Source organism: Bombus terrestris, chromosome 14, assembly GCF_910591885.1.
Source record: "Bombus terrestris chromosome 14, iyBomTerr1.2, whole genome shotgun sequence".
Lineage (NCBI taxonomy): Eukaryota > Metazoa > Arthropoda > Insecta > Hymenoptera > Apidae > Bombus > Bombus terrestris.
This window is the reverse complement of record NC_063282.1, coordinates 1,176,455-1,197,634: the sequence shown is the minus strand read 5'-3', so window position 1 is coordinate 1,197,634 and position 21,180 is coordinate 1,176,455. Positions and strand designations below refer to the sequence as shown.

Here is a 21,180-nt window from a genome sequence, read left to right as displayed (position 1 = left end):
ACAGGCTATTAGTCGCACATTTTTAGTAATGCACTGAATGAAAGCTGTATATACATATGTACGTTGTGCATGTATGTCCATAAGAGTTTGATATACACATGAGAGATTTATTATTTGTACATAATTATTAACAAATGCTTCTTTTTAATTTCGTACGTCTTTAGTTACAACTTTCTCCTAATGAATATCGATCTAGAATGCTCTACTCGATTCAAACCATTCGACGATATACGATACGCATTTGTTGTATCGTTACGATCATATCTAAATTCATCGATAAATATTAATACTCGATAAATCGATGATCACTGCTAAAATAATTTCAATTTTGTTTCGATCGATAATCTGACATCGATAATCGAGTTTGAAATTGCGTAATATATGGTAATATCTCAACTACATATCGCTGGTCAACATCCGAACTGTCAAAGTAAATAGTTATATCTCACGATGATAAATAGCTACACCTCGTTGATCGAATCGAAATACGAACAGAATGGACCGATTCGACATATATTGCCAGAATTTTATATTTTTTCTGTAAACAAAAAAATAATGAGGCGAGCAAAATAAGGGAGACAAAGAAAGTGAGAAGGAGGAAAGGAGATAGACAATGAACGAGAAAGTAAAAATGGTAGACCGTACTAACGCTTGCAATTCGAGTATTCCCTCTAGGTAAACGTGTGCATCGAGACGAAGGGTGGTAGGAGTATGGGCCTGGAGTCGGCAATATGGCTGGCTAGATGTGCATAGGTAGGGTGTCGGGGTGGTGTTAGTGCCGTACGTTATTTATGTCGAACTACCGCAAATCCTGCCCGAATCTCGCGTGTTTTCATGGAATCGGTGATATACTGTGCAGAAGCAGGAATACGGCTTGCATGAAGGCATAGCATACGCTTCCCAGTGAAACAAACATGAAGTAAGTTCCACGTATACGACACAGCATCGAGTGAGAGAGAGGGTCGAGTCATACAAAATCGAGCCGAGTTCAGTATATGGGTTCAAACGCAACTTCTTTTTGTCTTTGGTCATTGTTTATCCCGTACGCTACCTCTAATAGCTCGGGCATTTCTTCTTACTCTTCGTCACTGATGTGTCCATTGTCTATCGATGCAATACAATGCCTCTTTGGCGTTCAAATTTTTCGAAAAGGATCTATATGTACTAGGAGTCATTTCGGGTAGGGCTTCGCGATTATTTTTTTATCGAATATCTCGAAACGTGTCAGTTCTTTCACCCTCACCGGCTGCATCGTTACTAATCGAGTATTCTTTTCACGCATCCGTTGATCCGTTTTTAGTCTTGCTTGCCGGATGATATTCTGACGTGCTTCCAAATCTTGCGTCTCGACGCCTTTGTGTATCGTAAACGCATGCGAAATTTCTTTCTACTTTTGTTCATACCTGTCCTTTTTACGTCCAGGCAGAATACTATTCACGCTTCCTCGGGTTACCCTTATCTAAACCCAACTCATGTACGCGCGTGTATACCACACACAAGACGGATTAGTGTTAGACGAAAAATTTCACTGCACACATTTGTTTATGTTAGGCGAGAGATCTGCTACACGCAAGCGCATATTTTACAGTTTTTTCTGCGGACTAATATTTTATTATATCTTGTACGTTCTTCCTGATCGTTAATAAATCTTTATAAAATAATCTTTATAAAATAATTTTCTATATATTTTATACAGACTCTTGATAAAGTAAATATCAATGACATTGAGCCTGAGATATTGTAATCGCCGCTGACACTGATTCATTCACCTCGGCACACGTTTTTACTACTTTATAGGAAAAGATATGAATGAATTTATTCGATAACATATTTATGCCGATCAGTGAGTCACATTATGATTCACGTTCGACGCGTTTTGCACTTGGCTAAGCCCTAATACATATCTAAACGTATGTTTCTCAATATAACGCTAAATCTTGGATTTACGTTTTAATTTCGATTCAGAAATCGAAAGCATCTGTTGTTTTAAAGGAGTAACAGTGGCAGGAAGGAAGGGAGAAAGTGAGAACGAGAGAGTTAAGGGCATGTAAAAAAGGGAATGGTTTTAAAAGGGTTATACCGTAACATGATCGGCGAGAGGCTAGTGACGCGAACCTCTGTTCTATCACTTGTACGCAAATAACACGAAAGAATAGCGTTGTCTCTCCTACGACAGAGATTTTTAGAATCAACTACGTATAAATCTTTTCTTTTAAGTTTCGTTTCCTCAGATTTTTCTGAACCACACGTTAAATTGATTTAATCACACGCAACACTTTGCCAATTATTTTATAAAAAAAAAAAAAAAGGGTGTCACACAACAACAGACACGGGAAGACTCGAAAACTACGCGTATCACGGATACTACTTCGGCTCTTATCTCGAATCCAGGCTTGTCTGATCGTACGCTGAGCAAAGAAGGAAGTGGCAGTATCTTTTAGTATTCCGTTTCGTTCTGTTCTCATTTCGTGAGCGGCTCGTGCTGTTTTAACGTGGTCCGCGCACGGTGAAAGTGACACCGAACGTAACGTTGTACGCGAAATCTCGTAATTCCTTGGTTAATAATCATATGAGTGAAAAAATTGGGAAAAATTCCTCGCGATTCCAACGAACGAGGAAATAATGAGGCGATACTCGTATTCTCGTCGACCGCAGCAAATCCTTCCGGAAGAATATCGATCGTGGTAGCATTTACTTGCTGTATTTCGATTATTTCATGCAAATAACCGCTATACTCTTTAGGCCACGAAGGTAGATATATAACGAAGGAAACGTGCTTCTCCTTATGTTTCAGCGAAGTGAGCATATCGTCCGCTCGTGCGTCGGTAATGGTATATGACGACGTTAATAAAAAATGGGTACCGAGTGGCAGTTCTTCAGGACTCTCCAAAGTTCAGTTATATCATCACCAAGTGAACAATACGTTTCGCGTGGTGGGAAGAAAGTTGCAGGATCACGAGATCGTCATCAACTGCGCGATCCTCAAGGGACTGAAGTACAATCAGGCGACAGTCACGTTTCACCAATGGCGAGATAACAAGCAAGTATACGGTCTGAATTTCTCCAGTAAGGACGACGCCGACGCATTTGCCAGAGCGATGCTGCAAGCGCTCGATGTGAGTTTAAACCGATAGAAACAGGAACACACATTGGAAAAGAAGCGCCAACTAACGTAAAGCTAAACTACACAGTCGTAGCGCTTCTACTTCTAGTTTATCTATCGATAAACATGGATCAAGATATACGTTATTTAGTAATTGTTTGACATTTAACGTAGGTGTTGAGCAATGGAAGCAACATATCGAGAAGTCTTGCCCCCGCCTCAGCTACTCCGCAGCAATCCGTCTTTCAGCAACAGCAACCGACTAATGCTCAATATGACGAAGATATGGGATACAGGTTCGTTTCCTCTATGCTTTTTTTTTGCACCTACATATCGAAAAAGAAATTATTGCTGAGAAAATGAGGAAAGAGTTGATGGTATATTTGTTGGCCAGAACTATGACCAGGGAAGATGTGGCGATCATTCAGGAACGCAGAATGTCTCAGCAAAGCCAAGGTACGATATAACGCGATAAATGAACGACGAATTATCGGATAGAAGTCGCGAGATTAGAGAAACATTTCCAATTCGTGTGATTTTTACAGCAACAAATAGTCCAAACGCAATTTCCCCGAGTTGCCCGCTCGCATCGCAACAACAACAACCTACTTCGCAACAGCAGCAGCAGCAACAACAACAACAACAACAGCAAACACCTCAACAATCCGTGCAACAACAACCGCAGCCACCGGCGCCGCCACAACCACCCCAACAGCAACAACAGCAGCAGCATCAAGCGCAACAACAGCAACAACAGCCAATGCAACAGCAATCACAATCCGGTCATCACAGAACATCGTCGGCACCGCCAGCTCCTCAACCTCAGCAGCAAACTGTTATGCAATCGATACAAGTTACCGGCGGTATGGGAACTGCTGCAGGACAAATGTCGAGCGGAGGTGCACCTCCGATACCACCGCCTCAGCCTCCTATGGCGGCGGCAGCTCCACCGTGTCCACCGACAATGATAAACTTTAACGCACCGGTACCACCACCCCCAATGATGATGAACCAATACGCGCAATCCCCGTCATCTCAGTCGAATCTACCGAATCAATCTCAAGCGCAGTCGATTTACGGTAGTACTCAAGGAAACCAGTACGGAGGTGCGCCAAATAGTAATCAGTACGCGACCGTCGCTGTTGTCGGGCAAAGTCCATGTCAGTATCCCTCCGGAAATCAAAATAACTTCTACAATAACAATGGGCAAATTAGCAATGCGTATCCTAGCGGACAACCAGGACAAGCAAACCAATACGGCGGTGGTGGAAGTAGTAGTGGTACGGGTGGTGCTGGTGGAAATCAGTATGGAAGTAGTAATTCGATTAGTCAGTACGCGAGCAGCGGAACCGCGACGACAGGCCAATACGGGGTAGGTGTCGCAGTCAACGTTGGCCAGCCGAACCAGTCTCAGTACAGCGTCGTATCTCAGGCACAGGCACAATATGGTAACAACCAACTACAGGCAGTTTCGGCCGCTACGAATCCTTATGGAACACCATCAAACTCGGTGAATCAGTACAGCAGCACTGGCACTGGTGCCGGTGGCAGCGGTGGTAATTGCGGAAGTAATGCAGGCAGTGGCAGTACCGGCCCCGGCAGTGGACATCATGTGCCACCGGTTAATCCTAATATTTACGCCCCCATTGGCAGTGCCGGTCCTCAACCTCCTCCTATGATGCCGTTGGCTGGACCTGCTCCTCCTCCACCTCCGCCACCACCTGCTCCAAAAGTCAACGCTACCAATCTTAATCCCCTTTCTGCATCTGGTTCTACTGGATCTGTAAGTTCCGTCACTACCAGCGAACCATCGCCGGATTCCAATTCGTTGGCTGCTGCAATTCAAGCGACTCGTCTTAAAAAGAAGCAGCAGGTTCGTATTTATTTTAACTTTCGTCTTTCTCTCTACTGATTTTTACCTCTTTCTCACATGACTGTTTCCGTGTTATTCTAGGCATCGCAGCAACCAGTGGAGAATAGTGGTTCTAGTACTAGCAGCAGCGGAAGTGCTGGAAACAGCGGGAATTACGGCACTCTAGGAAGGGGCGGAGGTGGTGGAATGGCTTCTATGATGGACGAAATGGCTAAAACTCTAGCTCGTAGACGAGCTGCCGTTGAGAAGAAACAACCCGAACAACCGCAGGTAGGTTTTTCTCTTTCTGTGTAATATGCTTTCTGTGTTCAAATTTATTGCTATCAATCTTCAACTTGCGACAAGTCTTTTTTTTTTCTTTTTATTTTCTTTCTTTTTTGTAGGAACCTGAAAGTTCACCCGATAAGAAATCATGGGATAAGAACAGTTTGTCGAATAATAAATTCTCGAACGGTGCCGAATCACCGAAATCTGTCCGCAAGAGGTTTGGTTCTGCTTCTGAGGATACGCTCCTGAAAGTAAACGGCGTTAACGACGGGGCTGTGCTTACTGTTCAAGAAATGGAGGCATTTAAAGCGGAGATCATCAAGGAAGTGCGCAAAGAATTCCAAAAGATGAAACAAGAGATTGTAGATGGTAACGATAGTTCGATCAAATGTGTTAATGTGTTTGAAGATCGTTTATGAGTTCTATTGTTTTTATTTTCTTTTTATATTTTCAGCTGTCAGAGCAGAACTAAGTAGAAGATAAAGATGAGACGCGGACCAGTTTGAACTAAAGCGAAGAAGAAATGAAGAATTCTACTGCTGTGTAGATCAATCGAAACGATCATCGACAACCATACACGACTTTTTTTTACTACGTATTCGCGAAAATGGAATGCAGTTATACCCCATGTATATCAGACATGTTTGTGTGTAAGTACGTTATATCTAATCTAGTGTTCTAAGTGAACCGTACCCTTTCGTTGCTTACTGGACGAATAGTAAGCAACGTGAACTTTGGATAAAATCGATTCTGATTCTACCAATTCGATGCACAGCACACATCACGGATCGCCTACATTTGCATCCGTATTAGTCTTCGGTGGTATCGTACAATTTCTCTTTCATTAATGACGATTGCTGTTCTCCTTGTTCCGACAAGTATTATTCGTAGTTAAATCGAGCAACCTATCGTGACGTAACATAAAAGCTGATCCCACGCACAATGGTAAACGCTTGCGTTTCTATGTAAATATCACGGAATTCAACTCAGCTAAAGATACGTAAAGAATTTATAAAAGAGATTTCTCTAGTCTAAGATGCATTTAAATTGGGGCTAAAAGAACTTACGCTCATTAAATTGTTTCGCAATAGTGATGCAACTTTTTCTTTTTTTTTCTTTTTTGAACATTTGCTCCCAATTTTCTTATCAAAATGCACGCAACTTAAATTGAATCTTACTTGGATTTGTTCGTACATACCACCACTACTTCCATGTACAGATTTCATTAATAACGCACAGCTCGATACATTCCAAGTGAAAATGTTTCGGTACCGTAAAACAGGTAGAACAGAATGAAAGCGATCATCGATCGATTGCCACACAATTTTCAAATAAACGAGTTCTCGGTTGATTCGAGATTTCTCTAAATACATCCTCATGATCCGATCGTTAACCGATTACATCGATTTTATATTTACGCATCATTGATCGCTACAACAAATTCAAAATTCGACAAATGACCGACTTGGTCATGACAGGGCGATCGTGTTTGCTATCGATATTGTATACTACTCTCCGTTCTTATATTTTTTTATCGTCTCTCGTACGATTCTCACGGAAAATGAGAAAATTAACGTTGCAGTTCATATATATTCTATGTATCTATAATATAGCCGTGTATACGCTGATTCGCACCAGCTTATTGGCATTTATTGCATACAACCAGAACAAAGTTCGGGGAGCGCGAGCGAGCGAGCGAGAAAGAGAGTGAAAATGAGAGGAAGAATGAAGCGCGAGAAAGAAGTGAGAAGAAAAAGAAGAAAAGATAATCGTGTATCCATTCCTCGCAATATCTATGTATGTATTTTCGAACGTGCTACGATATCACCGATCATTCGATGTACGACGCGATATGACACGATATGACGACATACTACGATATGTGCGTATCTAAATTCGAATGACGCGTGATAAACTTTGACGATTCATCGCATTTAACATTTAACTAACATCTTTCTTTCCTTCTTTTTTTCTTTTTCTTTGTTTCATAAGACAGATTTGTGATAACTGATTTACTAAATTAACGCACTAATTAAGAGCGCAACGATAATGTTAAGTATTATCGAACTAAATTTTAAATCTCAATTTCTAGTCGTATAAGGAAAGTAAAGATTAAAGGTATTAATCACCGATACACTGTCACTATTCCGTGGGATAAGCTAATGTCTCGATATGACGTGTGTCTTTCGGAGATATAACTGATAATTAATAATTGTCCATCGTTTCGCACGTTCTCGCACAAATATTCTCCGTGAATGTGATTCACTTCTGATTTTATTCGATCGACCTTTCTCTTTTGTATTACGTGCTTTTTCACGGAACTGTAATTCCAGACTGGTACGTCGATCTCAATACATATTCCATTTGCATTTACCGTGAAACATTCTTTCAAGATGTTTTAACGTTCGCGAAAAATTGAAAAAAGAAAATGAAACGATCAATTTTATAATAATACCGATACGGCGCTAAGCAACAGCCGACTGAACTGAATAAACTGATACTCTTATTGTAACGATAACTACATAAGTACATATTCCGGCAACGTTCTTTGCCATTTGATGCATTTTACATTGAAATAACGTATTCCGCTCTGTCTATCGCATTCCACTAATGGAAATGTACAATTTTTCAAGGTTTTTACGCTTATCGGGGTTTATATTTTTTCAATGATTTACGTTTCTACTCTACTTTTTAAGCTTTCCACGGTAAACTTAATGATCTTGCAATCAACGTTGCGTTATCTTGAGAAAAAAAAATAAGGAAAAAATAACGATTTGACGAAGCTTTCCGTTCGAAGATGCAAGACTAAATTTTGAACGATTAAACAACAGGTGGAGCAGGTATGAGGATGTGTGCGTGTATGAGTGACATTGTGTGTGCGCGCGTACGTATCGAACGTGTGTGTGTCCATGAATGCGCACGCGAATGTCAAATGGCGATGTAGCGTGTAAAGGAGAGAGAAAAAGAGAGAGAGACAGAGAGAGAGAGTGAGAGAGGGAGAGAGAGGAAGAGAGAAGGGAAAATTTTGGGCGCGGCAACGGTGAACGTTCGATGGATTCAAGGGAATGAACTAAATTGCACGGGGTACGAGAAAAGCGACTAGTGTTAGATGCATTTATAATTATATTTAACATATGTATATTTATATATACATATATCATACATGGATAATTTTAATATGACAAGATTAAACGCGCGAGCATAAAGAGTGTTTGTTACGATTGAAATTATTTAAGAAGCGCAAAAGAGAGAGCATGCCGATAACGGATCGAGGTTGGTTTTTGCGACACCGACGAATCGGGTCGGATCGAGACGGATCGAGACGGATCGAGACGAATCGGGACGAATCGAGCCGAGTCGGCGAGACTGTACCGTGTCCAGGGCCATTATAAACGGTGTGTATTATAATTAATGTATCAGCAGCAAGAAAATACACGTATGATATAAAAGAATAACGAGTGAAACGCTATTTTATGTATTACGTGCGACGCAACGGCAACGAGAGTTCGAAAAAAGCGGAAAGAAATTTTATTTTACTCGTTAATGAACCTGCCTCCCTCATCTTCAAGTTCGATAACGCGCTCGCAGTTTCTGCCGATTATTCCTTCTGTCCGAAACAACGATTGTTACGTCTCACCGCGTACACGAGTGCGTACGCATGCGTGCGTATCAGTGATACCTTAAGTTCGCGTGACTTATTAGCCGACCGTCGAGTCTCGTCGCCGTTTCCCGTCGTTGTTTATAATATATGTAAATCGACGACGCAAACGAAGAATAAATAATTGGAAAAAGCATATGGCAATTATGAACGTTGTAACGAGTAAATAGCCTCGTGACGAAACGAAATGGCAGCGTTTACACGTTGGATTACTTTGCGAGAAGCGGGCCGCACCCTTCGTAACGCAAACAAAAATGGTATGTCGTCTGGTCACGAGAAACGTCGATATCGTCCCTTAGCGAACTATCCAGGTTCTACAACTGGCAACGACAACGACGGAACGCATCCTAGACTCATCGAAAAGAAAAGCTCGACGAGGCCACGTAGCGTATTCTATTAGCGTTTAAAGCGATCGCGAGGAAAATTTATACGAAATACAATTAGCAGTACTAACGTACGAAGTTCGAAGAACCGATGCCGAACACGCACTGTTTCTTAAGACGTATCTTGAAAATATTTGTATGTAAATGAATGACGAAACAATAAAAAGTATACGCTCAATCTATGAGAATAGCTTCCCTTTAATCCGAACTTTAATCCGCGAAAAGAAAATTTTTTATTCCAGTCCGCTCGATCCAATGATTCCATCGAGTTATTTATAGATCTGTTTCATCGTCTCGCGAGTACGATTTCTCGTCTCTACGACCCGTAGAATCCTTATCTATCGGTAGGCAACGACTTAAACCATGCTCTCGAGAAACTCGCGCACGATTTTTCACTGGATGAACTCCGCTCCATGCAGGTCACCGATAATCGCATACATCGATTCCACTCCTCGTCGGTGATTTTCGATCGTTCACTACTTACTATAGCAACGATGCGTCACTTGTCCAAGAATATGATGTAAAGGGAGAGGGGAGATAAATAAAGAGAGAGAGAGAGAGAGAGAGAGGTAAAGGGGCGTAGGAAGGTCTGTACCGATGGGAAAAGGATATGGAGTCGAGGGCTGACTAGAAGGGGCCTAGAGGAGGGGAAAGAACGAATGACGCATAAAACAGCAGGATATCGCGGAGGATACGTAGCGTGGCCGATCGCGGTCACGGCGTTTCCGATTACGATTACTCGTTTCATAGACTCACACATAGGTACGAGACTCGCGTATCATGTAGGAGCCATGGGTGCGACCTATGGGTGTTTCGCGGTTCGTTGCGGATCGATAACGCGCAAAGAGTATCGAGAGAGCGCGACGCGCGCCTGGATCGACCTAAGTTTGTAGTAGGAACGTAACCGTTCGCCGTGGTGTTTCCCGTCGCGACACCGTGCCGCCGACTCGCCGGAGGAGATCGCCTGTCGCCGACTGGCGCCCCGGTCACTTCGTCTACGCCGCGCCTTCTCTCTTTCTCGCCACTACTCGCTACTTCGATCGCGGGACCTGCGAACAGATACTACCGCAGGTACCCGTTTGGAACACGTTGGTCGCGCGACAACGGAAGTTGTCGAAAACGTGCGAACGACCGTGAAACTCGCTTCGAACTAGTCGGGCGGGAAAAATGAGGTCAACCGTTGTTGGTATCGCGCGGTATAGGTGACTGGAGGAAACGAAAGAAACGAAAGTCGTAAAGGTAGATGCGGCAAAGTAAACGCGCTTGCGCCTTGCGGACCACGGACGACCACGCGTTGCGGCGATAGAGGAGCGGAAAGGGAGAGACGCGCGTCACAGTGAGACTTTTGGAGACGACGAGACGTGGGCGCAAGGAACCGTGGCAAACAAATGAAAGATACACGTTGCAACGATCGAATATATACTGTACAGTCACGATAATCACGGTGCGAGTAATCGGAGGAGCGGCGATCCATGCACAATTATAGAGCAACGTGCAGGGCAAACTACCGCGTGCCGGAGTCTTAGGCGAAACAACGATTAACTGGAGTACTACGGTGTGTAGTCTTGGTCGATCCGTCAGTGCAGCATAATAACGCGTGATCGTCGAAAGCGAAAAGAGATCGAAGCTAAAGCATCGCGAGAGGACGAATCGATCGCGTTACGAGACACCATCCAAACGTTCCGTAGCCGTAGACAACGTGCCGGTTGTCTTGACCACTCGGATCGATGGAAAGTCGTGGAACCGTGGCAAATTAGCACACCAGTTCGTAATCTGGTTCGCTCGTTTCGTTTTACGTTCATCGTTCTCAATAGAAAATAAGTTTTGTGAGATTCGAAGTTAGAGGATCGGTATGCATAATTTCACGTGTGTACTACGCCTGACGCGCTGAAATACGAATAGGTTTATATATCTCGTGTGTCACGTGAATATCGTACGCGTCCCCTCGTGCATCGAACCAGGAGCTTTGAACCAACAATGCGGATAGATTCTTTAATTCTCGTTAGCTCGAAAACAATTTAATTAATTTATTTAATTTATCCGAAAAGGTCGATGCTCGCGATGACGCATCTTAGATCAGCACGAACCACGTAGACTAGGAAAATATCGATCAAATATTTGTTTCGCGTTTGAAAATTATTTGTATTCGAACATTGACAGATCAAAACGTGTTCAAGCGAACGAGGTAGCGAACAGAAATCACGCGTGTCTCTAGATCCACGGGCCAGTGGTCGATCATTGATCGAGCAACGCGTTCACCGTGTCAGTCTCAGACGCTCGACGAGGTCTGCGACGAAACTCCACTACAACACGAATAGGAGATGACGCGATCCGCGAATCGCGAGAGATGACGCATTCGATGACGAAACACTGGTAAGGGAAAACTATAGCATTGTCCGTACACGTAAATACAGAATTATATCTTATCTCATTCTCAGTATCCCGGACGTTTTGCCCATGTATGATATCAATTTTGGAATCTCGTGTACGTAATTGCTCATATCGGTTTGAGATTAGTTGCAAAGTCTGATCGATAAACAATCGTACACGATGCTCTAACGAAAAGAATATGTATACAGTTACGGTCCGGCGTACGTCCATTGACCGATTGATCATTGTTGTTTCAGCGTGTGGAGGCGGCAATGAAATCGAACGTGTTTACGACTTGGCAAAGTGGGAACGATTACGATTACGATCACGATCACAGTGGTCACGCTCGTCGCAGTGATCACGCTGTTAATGGTGACGATAAGACCGTGCAAGTGTCGAGATGGAATTTTAAAGACTCGGAACTAATCGGAGAGAAGAAGAATCGTCGATCTTAGAGCACGATCGCCCGCGATCGTTTGTCCGCGTCGGCTACAGCACGAATCACTGAAAGCTCTTAAAGCACGAGTCTCGACGGATCGACAGGAAGAAGATCGAGTTAAAAACGCGGGGAAAAGGGGAGCGCCGCGAGATCGTGGAAAAGTGCGTTGCGGGCGAAGGAGTCGACGATCGACATCGATGTGACCCAGGGAAAGGAAAACTGCTGAGAGGCGGTCGTTGGGCAAAATCAAGACGGAGACAGTGCCGTAGTCCTGGGGGCCCAGGGTATACGCAAGATCTATTAATAACTTGTAATACGGTAGTAGTGGGGCGCTGTTCGCTAGCGGGTGAAAATAGAAAAGAATGTTTTTGGAATCCAATTGGACTTGGTTGGCCGAACGATGGGGCAATATGGCCGACTTGGCCGAGCGGGTGGACGATCTGATATGCAGTTTCGACTCAGCTGGTGATACGACCATGGATACGTTATCGATGCTGATATTTGGCTGGATGTTGTTCGGATTAGTGGTACTGTGTGTCGGCAAATACGTTTACAATCGATTCGTTTTAAACGAGCTCGGTTCTGGGGCGATAGTTACCGCCAAGGACGGCCATATCGTTCACGGTGATAGCGTCGGTGTCAGTGGTGGTGCTGGTGCTGGTGGTGCTGGTGGTGGTGGTGGTACTGCCGGTGGTGGAGGTGGTGGCGGCGGTAGTGGAGGCAAGTTACTTTCGCTTGGCAAGCAAAAAATCGTTTCATCGGGTTCGGTATCCTTGGGGGCCGGGGCAGGTGGTGGCGGCAGCGCCGGTTCCGGATCGCACGCAGCTGCCCCTCATCCTTCCGGTGGCGGTACCAGTTCAACTTCCGGTATCGGCTCGTCGCCGTCCTCTTACGTTCCACCGACGCCTCCTGTACGCAAACGTCTCACCAGAAAGTCGTCCGGTGTTCTCATCAGCCCCGCAAGAAGCAGCAAAAGTTTGAATTTGCCGACCGCCACTGGGGCCGACCCGGAAGCCGTACGCTGGGTAAACGAGATCATCGTTTGGCTCTACTCGGATCCAGCGATTTTGGACCAACTCCTGGCTGCTTGGGTCGCGTCTCTCAATGATTTTACCAGCAATTCCGTCGACGAGGTGAGCCGATATTCTCATCCGCTCGATCCTCTCATCGGCATTACCGTTGTATCATAACTCTATGATGTTCTCGATATCGAAGAAAGACCTGCTTCGCTAGGATTGTTCATGGTCCTGTCTCATGAATATCTTTCACCGTGTCGAGAGACAGTGACCGGAGAAATATCGAATCAGAGAAGGTTTAAAGAAGGATCTTCTTGCGTGTTGCGTACCGCGTAGGTGTTCTTGAGCAACAAAAACACCGGCTTAACCCATTCGCGCTATGCTGTCGGACAATTTTACCGACAAGGCCCTAGAAATCGTGTTCTGGGCTCGTCAAGTTACACGCGCTTATCGTTGGCCCGCTCATTTTCTACGAGCCAACTCCGCGATAACATCGAATAGAATCTATTTAAAATTAAAAAAAGGAAAAACAAAGCTTCTTTTAATTCATCGACTGTTACGGAAAAATGCGTTTTCACTCGTGTTTTCTCGTTACTCGTAGCACGGAGTCGGAGTCGAGTTCGTCCGAGTTTTACCCGAAACACATCCACCGAATCTCTCTAACATCTTTTGCGAATGCGACTCCAAGGATGACGTGGTACGTATGAAATATTCTTTCGTCACATATTTTCTGTGTCAAGGATCGTTTCAAGTTTGGTCATCTCGTTTATTTCGTTTCAGACGATCACGTGCGATTGCGAAGCTACTCCAGCGTTACAGTTAAAAGCATCTCGCCGGAAAGCTGATAAACTCGAAATCAGCCATTATCGCGTAAACGTAAATCGTTTCCGTGCGCGATTAAACGTCATCTGCATCACCGAGAAACTTCTGTTAGACTTGAAATGCGACGGCTGGCCGGACGTTTGTATCATATTTTTACGTTATTTTTTCAACCAGTGGCTTCGTGATATCTCTCGTTATCCTTGTACTTTCGCCTTTACGTTAGGTGAAAGTCTCGCTGGCCCAAGTAGGCACGATAAAGAAAGATCTGGACGAGAGCCAATTGCAGGAAGTCGTAACGGAAATCGTAATAGGCGCGTTAAGGGGGACCAATGTTCATCTGAATTTGTTCCAATATCCGAGCTGTCCACGGTTATGGAGGGAACCGGCGACCACGCAACACAGCTTTTCGATGCCTATGCATTACGACAACGTGGTAAATTTATTTTTAAACGACTCGGATACGCGGTCCCTTTTCTACATAACGAATAATTGATTCGTCTAGACGACGTCGAGTGGTTCGCTTCGAGCCTCCAGACAACAACTTCAAACTCAAAGTCCAACACCGACACAAAATCAATATATTGCCAGTGACAGACGGCTGCTCGTCAAGGTGGTGAAAGCAACGGAATTAGGCGGCGAGCAGGGTGCTTTAGAACCGTATTGCGTCGTCGAATTGGACGAACCACCGCAGAAAAATCAAACGTCCGTCAAGAAGGATGCTCGAAACCCATTGTGGGACGAAGCATTTCTATTGTAAGTCATTCGAAACGAAACATTGCGGCGCGTCGGTTCGATGCGGAGTCGTCGTCATCGAAATCGACCGATTTCTCTATTTCTTCGTTTCTGACGAAAAAAAACAGCCAAAATACGCCTTTTTACCCGCTCGAATCTCACGATCGTTCATAATTTGCAGCGATGTTAATCGTAATACGTCGGAAGTACTGCTGGAGGTCTACGATCGCGTAAATAAATCCCAACGATTCTTAGGTTTGGGTATCGTCGGTATCGACGAGCTGCTCGCAAATCCGAGTCAGAGACAGATCATACCTCTTCAAAATAGACCGTACGAAGAGGAAGATATCACCGGTACTCTGACCGTAGAGGTAAGTAAAAGAGCGACACGCGGTGTAATTTAACGAGATTTCTTTATTTGCTATGCCATTTTCATTGTTTTCTTTCCTTTTCTATCCTCTCTCTTTCGCTCTCTGTCCTCTCTTTTCTCAGTTTCTATTCATCGAGGGCGCGGAGGTGCCTCAAATTGGGAGCAAACCTTACAAGGTGAAGGAGACGATAAAGCCGGTGTCACCGACTCCTCGTACCTACACCCCGACAAATCTCATCAGCGACAATAGTCTAAATTACAACAATGGTAACAGCACACTTATCTTGTACGACTCTACCGTTCAATCCGAAGGGGGTAATTACCAATTACTTTATCTGAAAGGCATTGCGTTCGTGTTCACAAGTGTGAAAACATAGCGATGATTAGTGATGGCACTCTCCCCTTTAAAAATCGTACTCAAACAGTTCATCGCAACTCTCGCCACATACGATCTCGCCGAAACGATGTTACATTTCACTGTGTACTTTAACGCAACGTAGATCCTGGTTTTTTTCTTCTACAACTATAGAATAGATGATATTTATTCGTTGTTCGTACTAGCAGCGACACGAACTCTCCCTCTCGTGCGCGTGCCTGCATCTCTTGTACCGGATTGTACTTTCCACTGCCATGTAATAATTCGCATGACCTATGTTTACTCGTATGTACACGTATAGAATTCTCTACCTGTCTCCCTTCTTCTATCAACTCCGTTACTTAACGTTCGCTTTAACGTTCCTCTAGCACGATACGAAACGATTGTACGCTCACTTCTCGGCCCGAGTTTCTTACGATCGACGATTCTTCGAAGTTATTTCGACTACCAGTGAAGCGAACCTGGCAAATCACGATGACAGTGTATGCAATACGCTTGCATAATCGCGGTCACGTTGCCAGGCATGCGAAAACTTATCTGGTAAACGAAATGACGAATGCTTGGTGGAATGATGGACGTAGAAAGTCGTAAACCTCCTTCCGTTCTTCCTTCTAACCGATTAGATATTTTGAGCGACCAAATGTAATTTGCAGACTATCTGACGAACGGCAACGTGGTGGATTCGCCTTACAGAACTGGACAAAGCAACGGGAACAAAGGAACTCTGATCGTGCACAGCCAGCAAAGGGTACGCTCAATGAATCTGCACGTTGAATGCAATTACGAGACCTATGCAAATTTTACTCCATTTACTAACACCTATCGACTATAGTCTATTTTTTTTTTGTTGTGTCTTCTCTTTTGCAGCAGCCAGAGCGGCAGGTGGTTAAGGTAAGCCATTGCTTGACGTCGTGTCCACTCACCCTCGTCATCACCGGCGTGATCATGGTTGTAAACCCGCGCACGTATTTTATCAGCATTTTTTAGATCCTCCTTATTTTACGTTCATTCTCCGAATTTCCGGAGAAAATTTCCAGCATTCCAAGTCCAGCATCGAAAGTCACGGTATTTATAATATTCCTTTCATTCGAACGATCCCATTTCCCGTTTAATTTTTCATCGCCCGTCTCCCATTTACGTCCTTCTTGCATCTATGAACCAATTGGAAATCAGGCAGCCTTGTGTTTTACGAGAACGCTAATTATCGTCAGTTGAGTGGCGTGTGTTTACTAATTCCACAGGTCGCCCTGACGGAAAGTGGAAACTGGCAGGAAATCTCTCCGGAGGTAATTATTCTTGTTGTCACGAGATCGTTTCTGTCCTATTCTTAACGCAGCGCTGTTCTAATTTCGCGTTCACACGTTTTCGCTAATTACGTTACAGTCGATTCGAAAAGAAACCTTCTAAAATGTCTATAACGTTGATGCTTGTGAAACAATCGCGACCTTAACTCTCCGTTTATAAACCTTTTGTTTTCATTCGTTTCAGCATGGACCGAAAGATACCAGCGTGACGTCGGGACCAGAAAGCACGCCCAATTCTTCCAATTCCGAAGGTATCCCCTCCTTTCATTTCTTTTTTTATCGTTTTTACTCGCTGCGTTTTACTCCTCCATTCATAAGTATCAAGACATTTCCAGCTTTCACATAAAATGCTATAGTCGGTTTAAATTATGCTTCTTTATATTGTAGAAAGGGGTAGAACGAGAAGAAAAAGGCGAGATTTCTTTGGAACGATAAAGAAACGATTGAGTCGATCGAAGACGAGAAGCAGATCGGTCGGACCGGAAGGCGATGCAAACCACGAGGATCAACACTCCAGGTCTATATCTGCGGACAGAGCGCGTGATCCTGGCTCGGGTATGTTTGCACGCGAGTATACATTACGCCCGTGAAACGATTCCTGATTTAGAACAGACTTAGTGCCTCTTCCCTCTAGTAGACCGAGACTTTAGTATAAAATTCTACTTGTTTGTTTTGCACACGAATCCCGTGCGTGGCACGCAACGTTGGTAAGTACGATCATCCCGATAGCGATGATGCAACGAGCAACAGCACTAGCGCGCATTTTACGGAGCTTCGTAAAACGATCAGCCGACAAAAGTATAAGATACACGCACGCCAACGTTACAACGCTAACGCCACTGCCAATAAGACATTTCCCGTGCCAATAACGCTGACACGCGACTAACGTAACGTGAGATGCAAACGATTGTTTCGCTTGAATTTTATAGTTCGTTTATCGATACCAGGGAGGGAAGAGCATTCGAGGAGATCGAGTTTGAGCGAAGCATCCGGTATAAGCGGAGCATCGACCAGAACTTACGTTAACGAGGCTTCCACTTTAGTTCTCGAGACTCTCGAGAATGGTATTAAAAAGTAAGCAACACGACGTTCGTTTTATCGTTTATATTTTCGTATGCCGAACGAATCATATTCGACATCCGTTTTTGTTATTTTCAGGCATTACCTAGTACCATTGTCGCTCGCACAAAAGAGCAAATGGCGAAAGAAAGGCACGAAGCTTCACATATTCAACGATCACACTTTCATAGCGAAACATATGGCTGGGTAAGCTAACGTGGAACACAAGCATTACGCTCGTATATGTTGTTGCGTAAAAGCTTTTAACCAGGTAGATTTTCCACTTTATACTGCAACAGCGATACTTCAAAGAATCTCCGTCTCTATTTCTAGTAATAATATTATTTAACAATCGTTTATTTATCGCGTCGTTTCGCTATGTGCTAGCGATATATCTGAAAGTTATTCGACATCCAAGAGGCGTGTCATATTCTATCCAATTGCGAAAAAATCGCGTTAGGAATGAAATTAGCGTAGAGTCAGACGAGTCGTTTCATTTCAGTGGAACCGTATGCGAGGTGTGTAAGCGAACGCTTGCGCGAAGATTGGGCAAGCAGGGTTACGAGTGTAGAGACTGTCAAATGAAGTGTCACAAGCATTGTCACGTTAAAGTAGATATCACGTGTCCCACATCTACCATTCAGAGCATCGAACTGTAAGTAGACAAACTTCGTTATCTTGTGATTTCTTATTGGATCGTTTCAAAATCGATGGAAAATATGTTACTATACGTATAGCTTAAGAAAGAACTTTCGCGGAATCACGAGCTAATCCTATCTTTTTTTAATCTAATTGTCGCGTAAGGTCTCTGCTACCGGTACTCAGTGAATAAGACGGGTAAGTTGCTCAAATTTGACAGAGAAAAACTTGTTGGTATTAAAACTCTGTAACAAGTAGTTGCGCATGAACAACGAGTTTTCTGCTCTTTCTGTAACAGTTGCAACGAACGTTGATTCCTTGCACTTTCATGTGATTTTATTACTTATTGGCAGCGTCTTGCGACCACCATGGACATGCATACGTCTCGTACCGCTTTTGCAAATACTAATCGTCCGTTTGAGATTTTCGTATAATAGAAGGCAATGCTTCGTTGATATTTTTAACCCCAGCGTGGGTTAAGATACAATACGTTTAAGTTTATACAAAAGTTTTTCAAATCCGTATAAGGATCGATTAACTATCTGCTCTTAATAAATAACCGAATCGTCATTCAACGATAGATGTATCATGGAGACTTTTATATTTTATTACAGCAATTGTCGCATCCCAGTAACTGTCGAGATTTATCGTTTTTGCTTCTTTCCATCTCGTCAGTTACGGTGGACGGACAAATTATCTATTACCCGCATCTAATATTTACGCTAATGATTGATACCTACTAAATTAATACATTGGAGATCGATGAATTTTGACAAGATATTTTTTAATACTATCTCGCAGATAGCGTAAAATCTCCGCGAACAATCTAGATCGTCGATCTCGAATGTGTTACGTCGATACAGTCACGTACATTTAGTAAAATTTGTCAATTTCTTTTAGAACGTGCATAAAGAACGTGCAACGGCCCGAGCGCAGATCGATCAGTCGGCTCTGCTGATGAAATCTTGGACGATCTACTTGCGGCCATGTTCGAGAACCGAGCCGTTTGTCCTGACAAAAATTGTCGTTCAAATCGCTTCGTACGTAGTGGCACATTTGCAAAGCGAATCACGCTAGTGTATCGTACACGATATTGTAGGCAACCTCGCGCGAGGAAAGGCTGCCAGCTATCTACGATAAGCGTTACGATTGGTTTCCAAGCACGAAGCGCTTTTGAACGCCGTAGCACCGTTCTCTGTTACCCGCTACTGTTACTATTACGCTTTTCAATATCTACAAAACGAATACGAACGCGAACGTGAACGTAAACGTAAATACGAACGTGAAAACGAAGCGAACGAAACGAAACAGATTAAGCGAAAAAACCGAACACGATCGTGTATAACTTTCTTCTAGAAGCAAAACGTTGTTCGGTTCGGATAGTGGTGAAGAGCGAGCGATACGTCTCGAGCGGCTGAAACAAATAACGTTCGCGACGAATCGTCAGATATTTATCCGTTACTATCTACTATAGTTTCCTTACAACCTTTCGAATTTTCACGAGACTTTTTACACTTAAAGGAACGTCCGATTTTCTATCGATTCGTAATCTTAAGCCTTAAGCGATTATATTGTACCCATTTTGCCTTTTTCTTTCGTTCGTTTCTCTCGCTCGTTGTTTCAAGAACAAAGGGAGAACCTTTGGGTATATACGATGTATCTGATAGAATTTGAGAAAATGACATCGACGAGAAACGAAACACGTGAACGATAGTGCCTCTAGATACGAAAGTTTGTCGTTATCTTTGAAATATTGTATCTTTATCCCGTGAAAGTAATACTTTTGACAATATTTTCGATCGTTGTATCAGAAATCCGATCGATGAATCAAACTCAAACGCTTCGACGCGCACACTTGTGCCTATGTATCGTGCGTAAAGAAAGCATCGTAATCTTTGAATGATACGTATTACCGGCTGATAAATATTACTATAATCATAATTAATATAATTGATGATAACGATTATGACAATTATCATTACTATTGCTATTATTATTCTTATTATTATTATTGTTGTTGTTACCGATATCGTTGTTACGATCGTTACTACCATACCTAAGAATAGAAAATAATGGTCCACGATGGTCTACGCCACTACGCCGGGCACATTCAAACAACTGTTGTAACAATGATGATAATGATAATAATACTGTGTTACGTTGAAAGAAATAATATGGTTACATTATGATTCTACGCCACTGTGCCTTTATTGGCTCCGTCTTTCTTTCCCTTCCCCAGAATTCCGCTATTTCGAAACGCCTAACGATATTATCTTCCAAATATAATTATTACAAGAAAAGATCGCGGGGAAAGATATAAGCAGGTAGATGTTAATCTTCCCACCTGCTTCAATGTCTGAAAAGAAATATTTTAAGGTAAAGTAGGTGAAAATGGGAGGAACCTGTTCGATCAGGTTCGACCAGAAAGCGAAGACAAGCAATATCCAGCCACATCTTCAATGTCTCTTGTACATTTTGTAATTTCCAGATTCTTTTTAAAATTTTTTAAAGTTAAACGAAGGTACACGATACGGTAACGGAGCAGGAGACAAAAATATATTTCGATCGTGTTATCGGTACGTTGCGTTTTGTACCGACGTCGTTTCGTCGTTCAGGAAACATCGAGACAAAACGTGACGTACCAATAACGCGATCGAAACCCGAAGAATCAGAAATGCGTTATCTAGTCGTCGTGAAAAGTATCTTTGCGTATAGTCTCGTAGCTGTTCGACCGCGAACCACGATATTTCATTTAAAATCAACGACGTT

At 43.2% G+C, this 21,180-nt stretch overlaps 2 protein-coding genes across 12 annotated transcripts; both read left to right on the top strand.

Annotated features, from left to right (window-relative positions):
- Nucleotides 1-698: 698 nt before the first annotated feature.
- LOC100647911 (protein enabled) lies at nucleotides 699-9,466 on the top strand. The gene is made up of 8 exons (XM_003400331.4): nucleotides 699-919; nucleotides 2,795-3,116; nucleotides 3,278-3,399; nucleotides 3,498-3,559; nucleotides 3,649-4,976; nucleotides 5,058-5,246; nucleotides 5,360-5,612; nucleotides 5,698-9,466. The coding sequence occupies exons 1-8, from the start codon at nucleotides 915-917 to the stop codon at nucleotides 5,724-5,726; spliced, it is 2,310 nt and encodes a 769-aa protein (XP_003400379.2). The 5' UTR covers nucleotides 699-914; the 3' UTR covers nucleotides 5,727-9,466.
- Nucleotides 9,467-10,031: 565 nt separating this feature from the next.
- Nucleotides 10,032-20,605, top strand: LOC100647671. 11 transcript variants are annotated; one of them, XM_003400329.4, is made up of 19 exons: nucleotides 10,034-10,839; nucleotides 11,445-11,657; nucleotides 11,912-13,226; nucleotides 13,711-13,806; nucleotides 13,890-14,069; nucleotides 14,155-14,364; nucleotides 14,434-14,684; nucleotides 14,845-15,034; nucleotides 15,156-15,348; nucleotides 16,063-16,157; nucleotides 16,277-16,300; nucleotides 16,651-16,695; nucleotides 16,898-16,964; nucleotides 17,101-17,268; nucleotides 17,643-17,787; nucleotides 17,872-17,979; nucleotides 18,275-18,427; nucleotides 18,577-18,609; nucleotides 19,312-20,605. In XM_003400329.4, exons 3-18 carry the CDS (start codon nucleotides 12,456-12,458, stop codon nucleotides 18,602-18,604), a joined length of 2,724 nt encoding a protein of 907 aa, XP_003400377.1. In that variant the 5' UTR covers nucleotides 10,034-10,839; nucleotides 11,445-11,657; nucleotides 11,912-12,455; the 3' UTR covers nucleotides 18,605-18,609; nucleotides 19,312-20,605. The 11 variants fall into 11 exon arrangements, with proteins under 11 accessions (XP_020722115.1, XP_012171154.1, XP_012171153.1 ...); XM_020866456.2 differs by lacking the exon at nucleotides 18,577-18,609 and having other exon boundaries at nucleotides 10,032-10,839; nucleotides 16,280-16,300; XM_012315764.3 differs by lacking the exon at nucleotides 18,577-18,609 and having other exon boundaries at nucleotides 10,032-10,839; nucleotides 17,661-17,787.
- The last annotated feature ends 575 nt before the right edge of the window (nucleotides 20,606-21,180 follow it).

Bases quoted from the DNA above. Each gene is read 5' to 3' on its own strand.
- LOC100647911 (XM_003400331.4), top strand. The intron at 4,977-5,057 runs GTTCGTATTTAT...GTGTTATTCTAG, and splicing joins GTCTTAAAAAGAAGCAGCAG to GCATCGCAGCAACCAGTGGA. The intron at 5,247-5,359 runs GTAGGTTTTTCT...TCTTTTTTGTAG, and splicing joins AACAACCCGAACAACCGCAG to GAACCTGAAAGTTCACCCGA.
- LOC100647671 (XM_012315763.3), top strand. From the start codon at position 12,456: ATGTTTTTGGAATCCAATTGGACTTGGTTGGCCGAACGATGGGGCAAT. The intron at 14,365-14,433 runs GTAAATTTATTT...TGATTCGTCTAG, and splicing joins CTATGCATTACGACAACGTG to ACGACGTCGAGTGGTTCGCT. The intron at 16,301-16,650 runs GTAAGCCATTGC...CTAATTCCACAG, and splicing joins CAGAGCGGCAGGTGGTTAAG to GTCGCCCTGACGGAAAGTGG.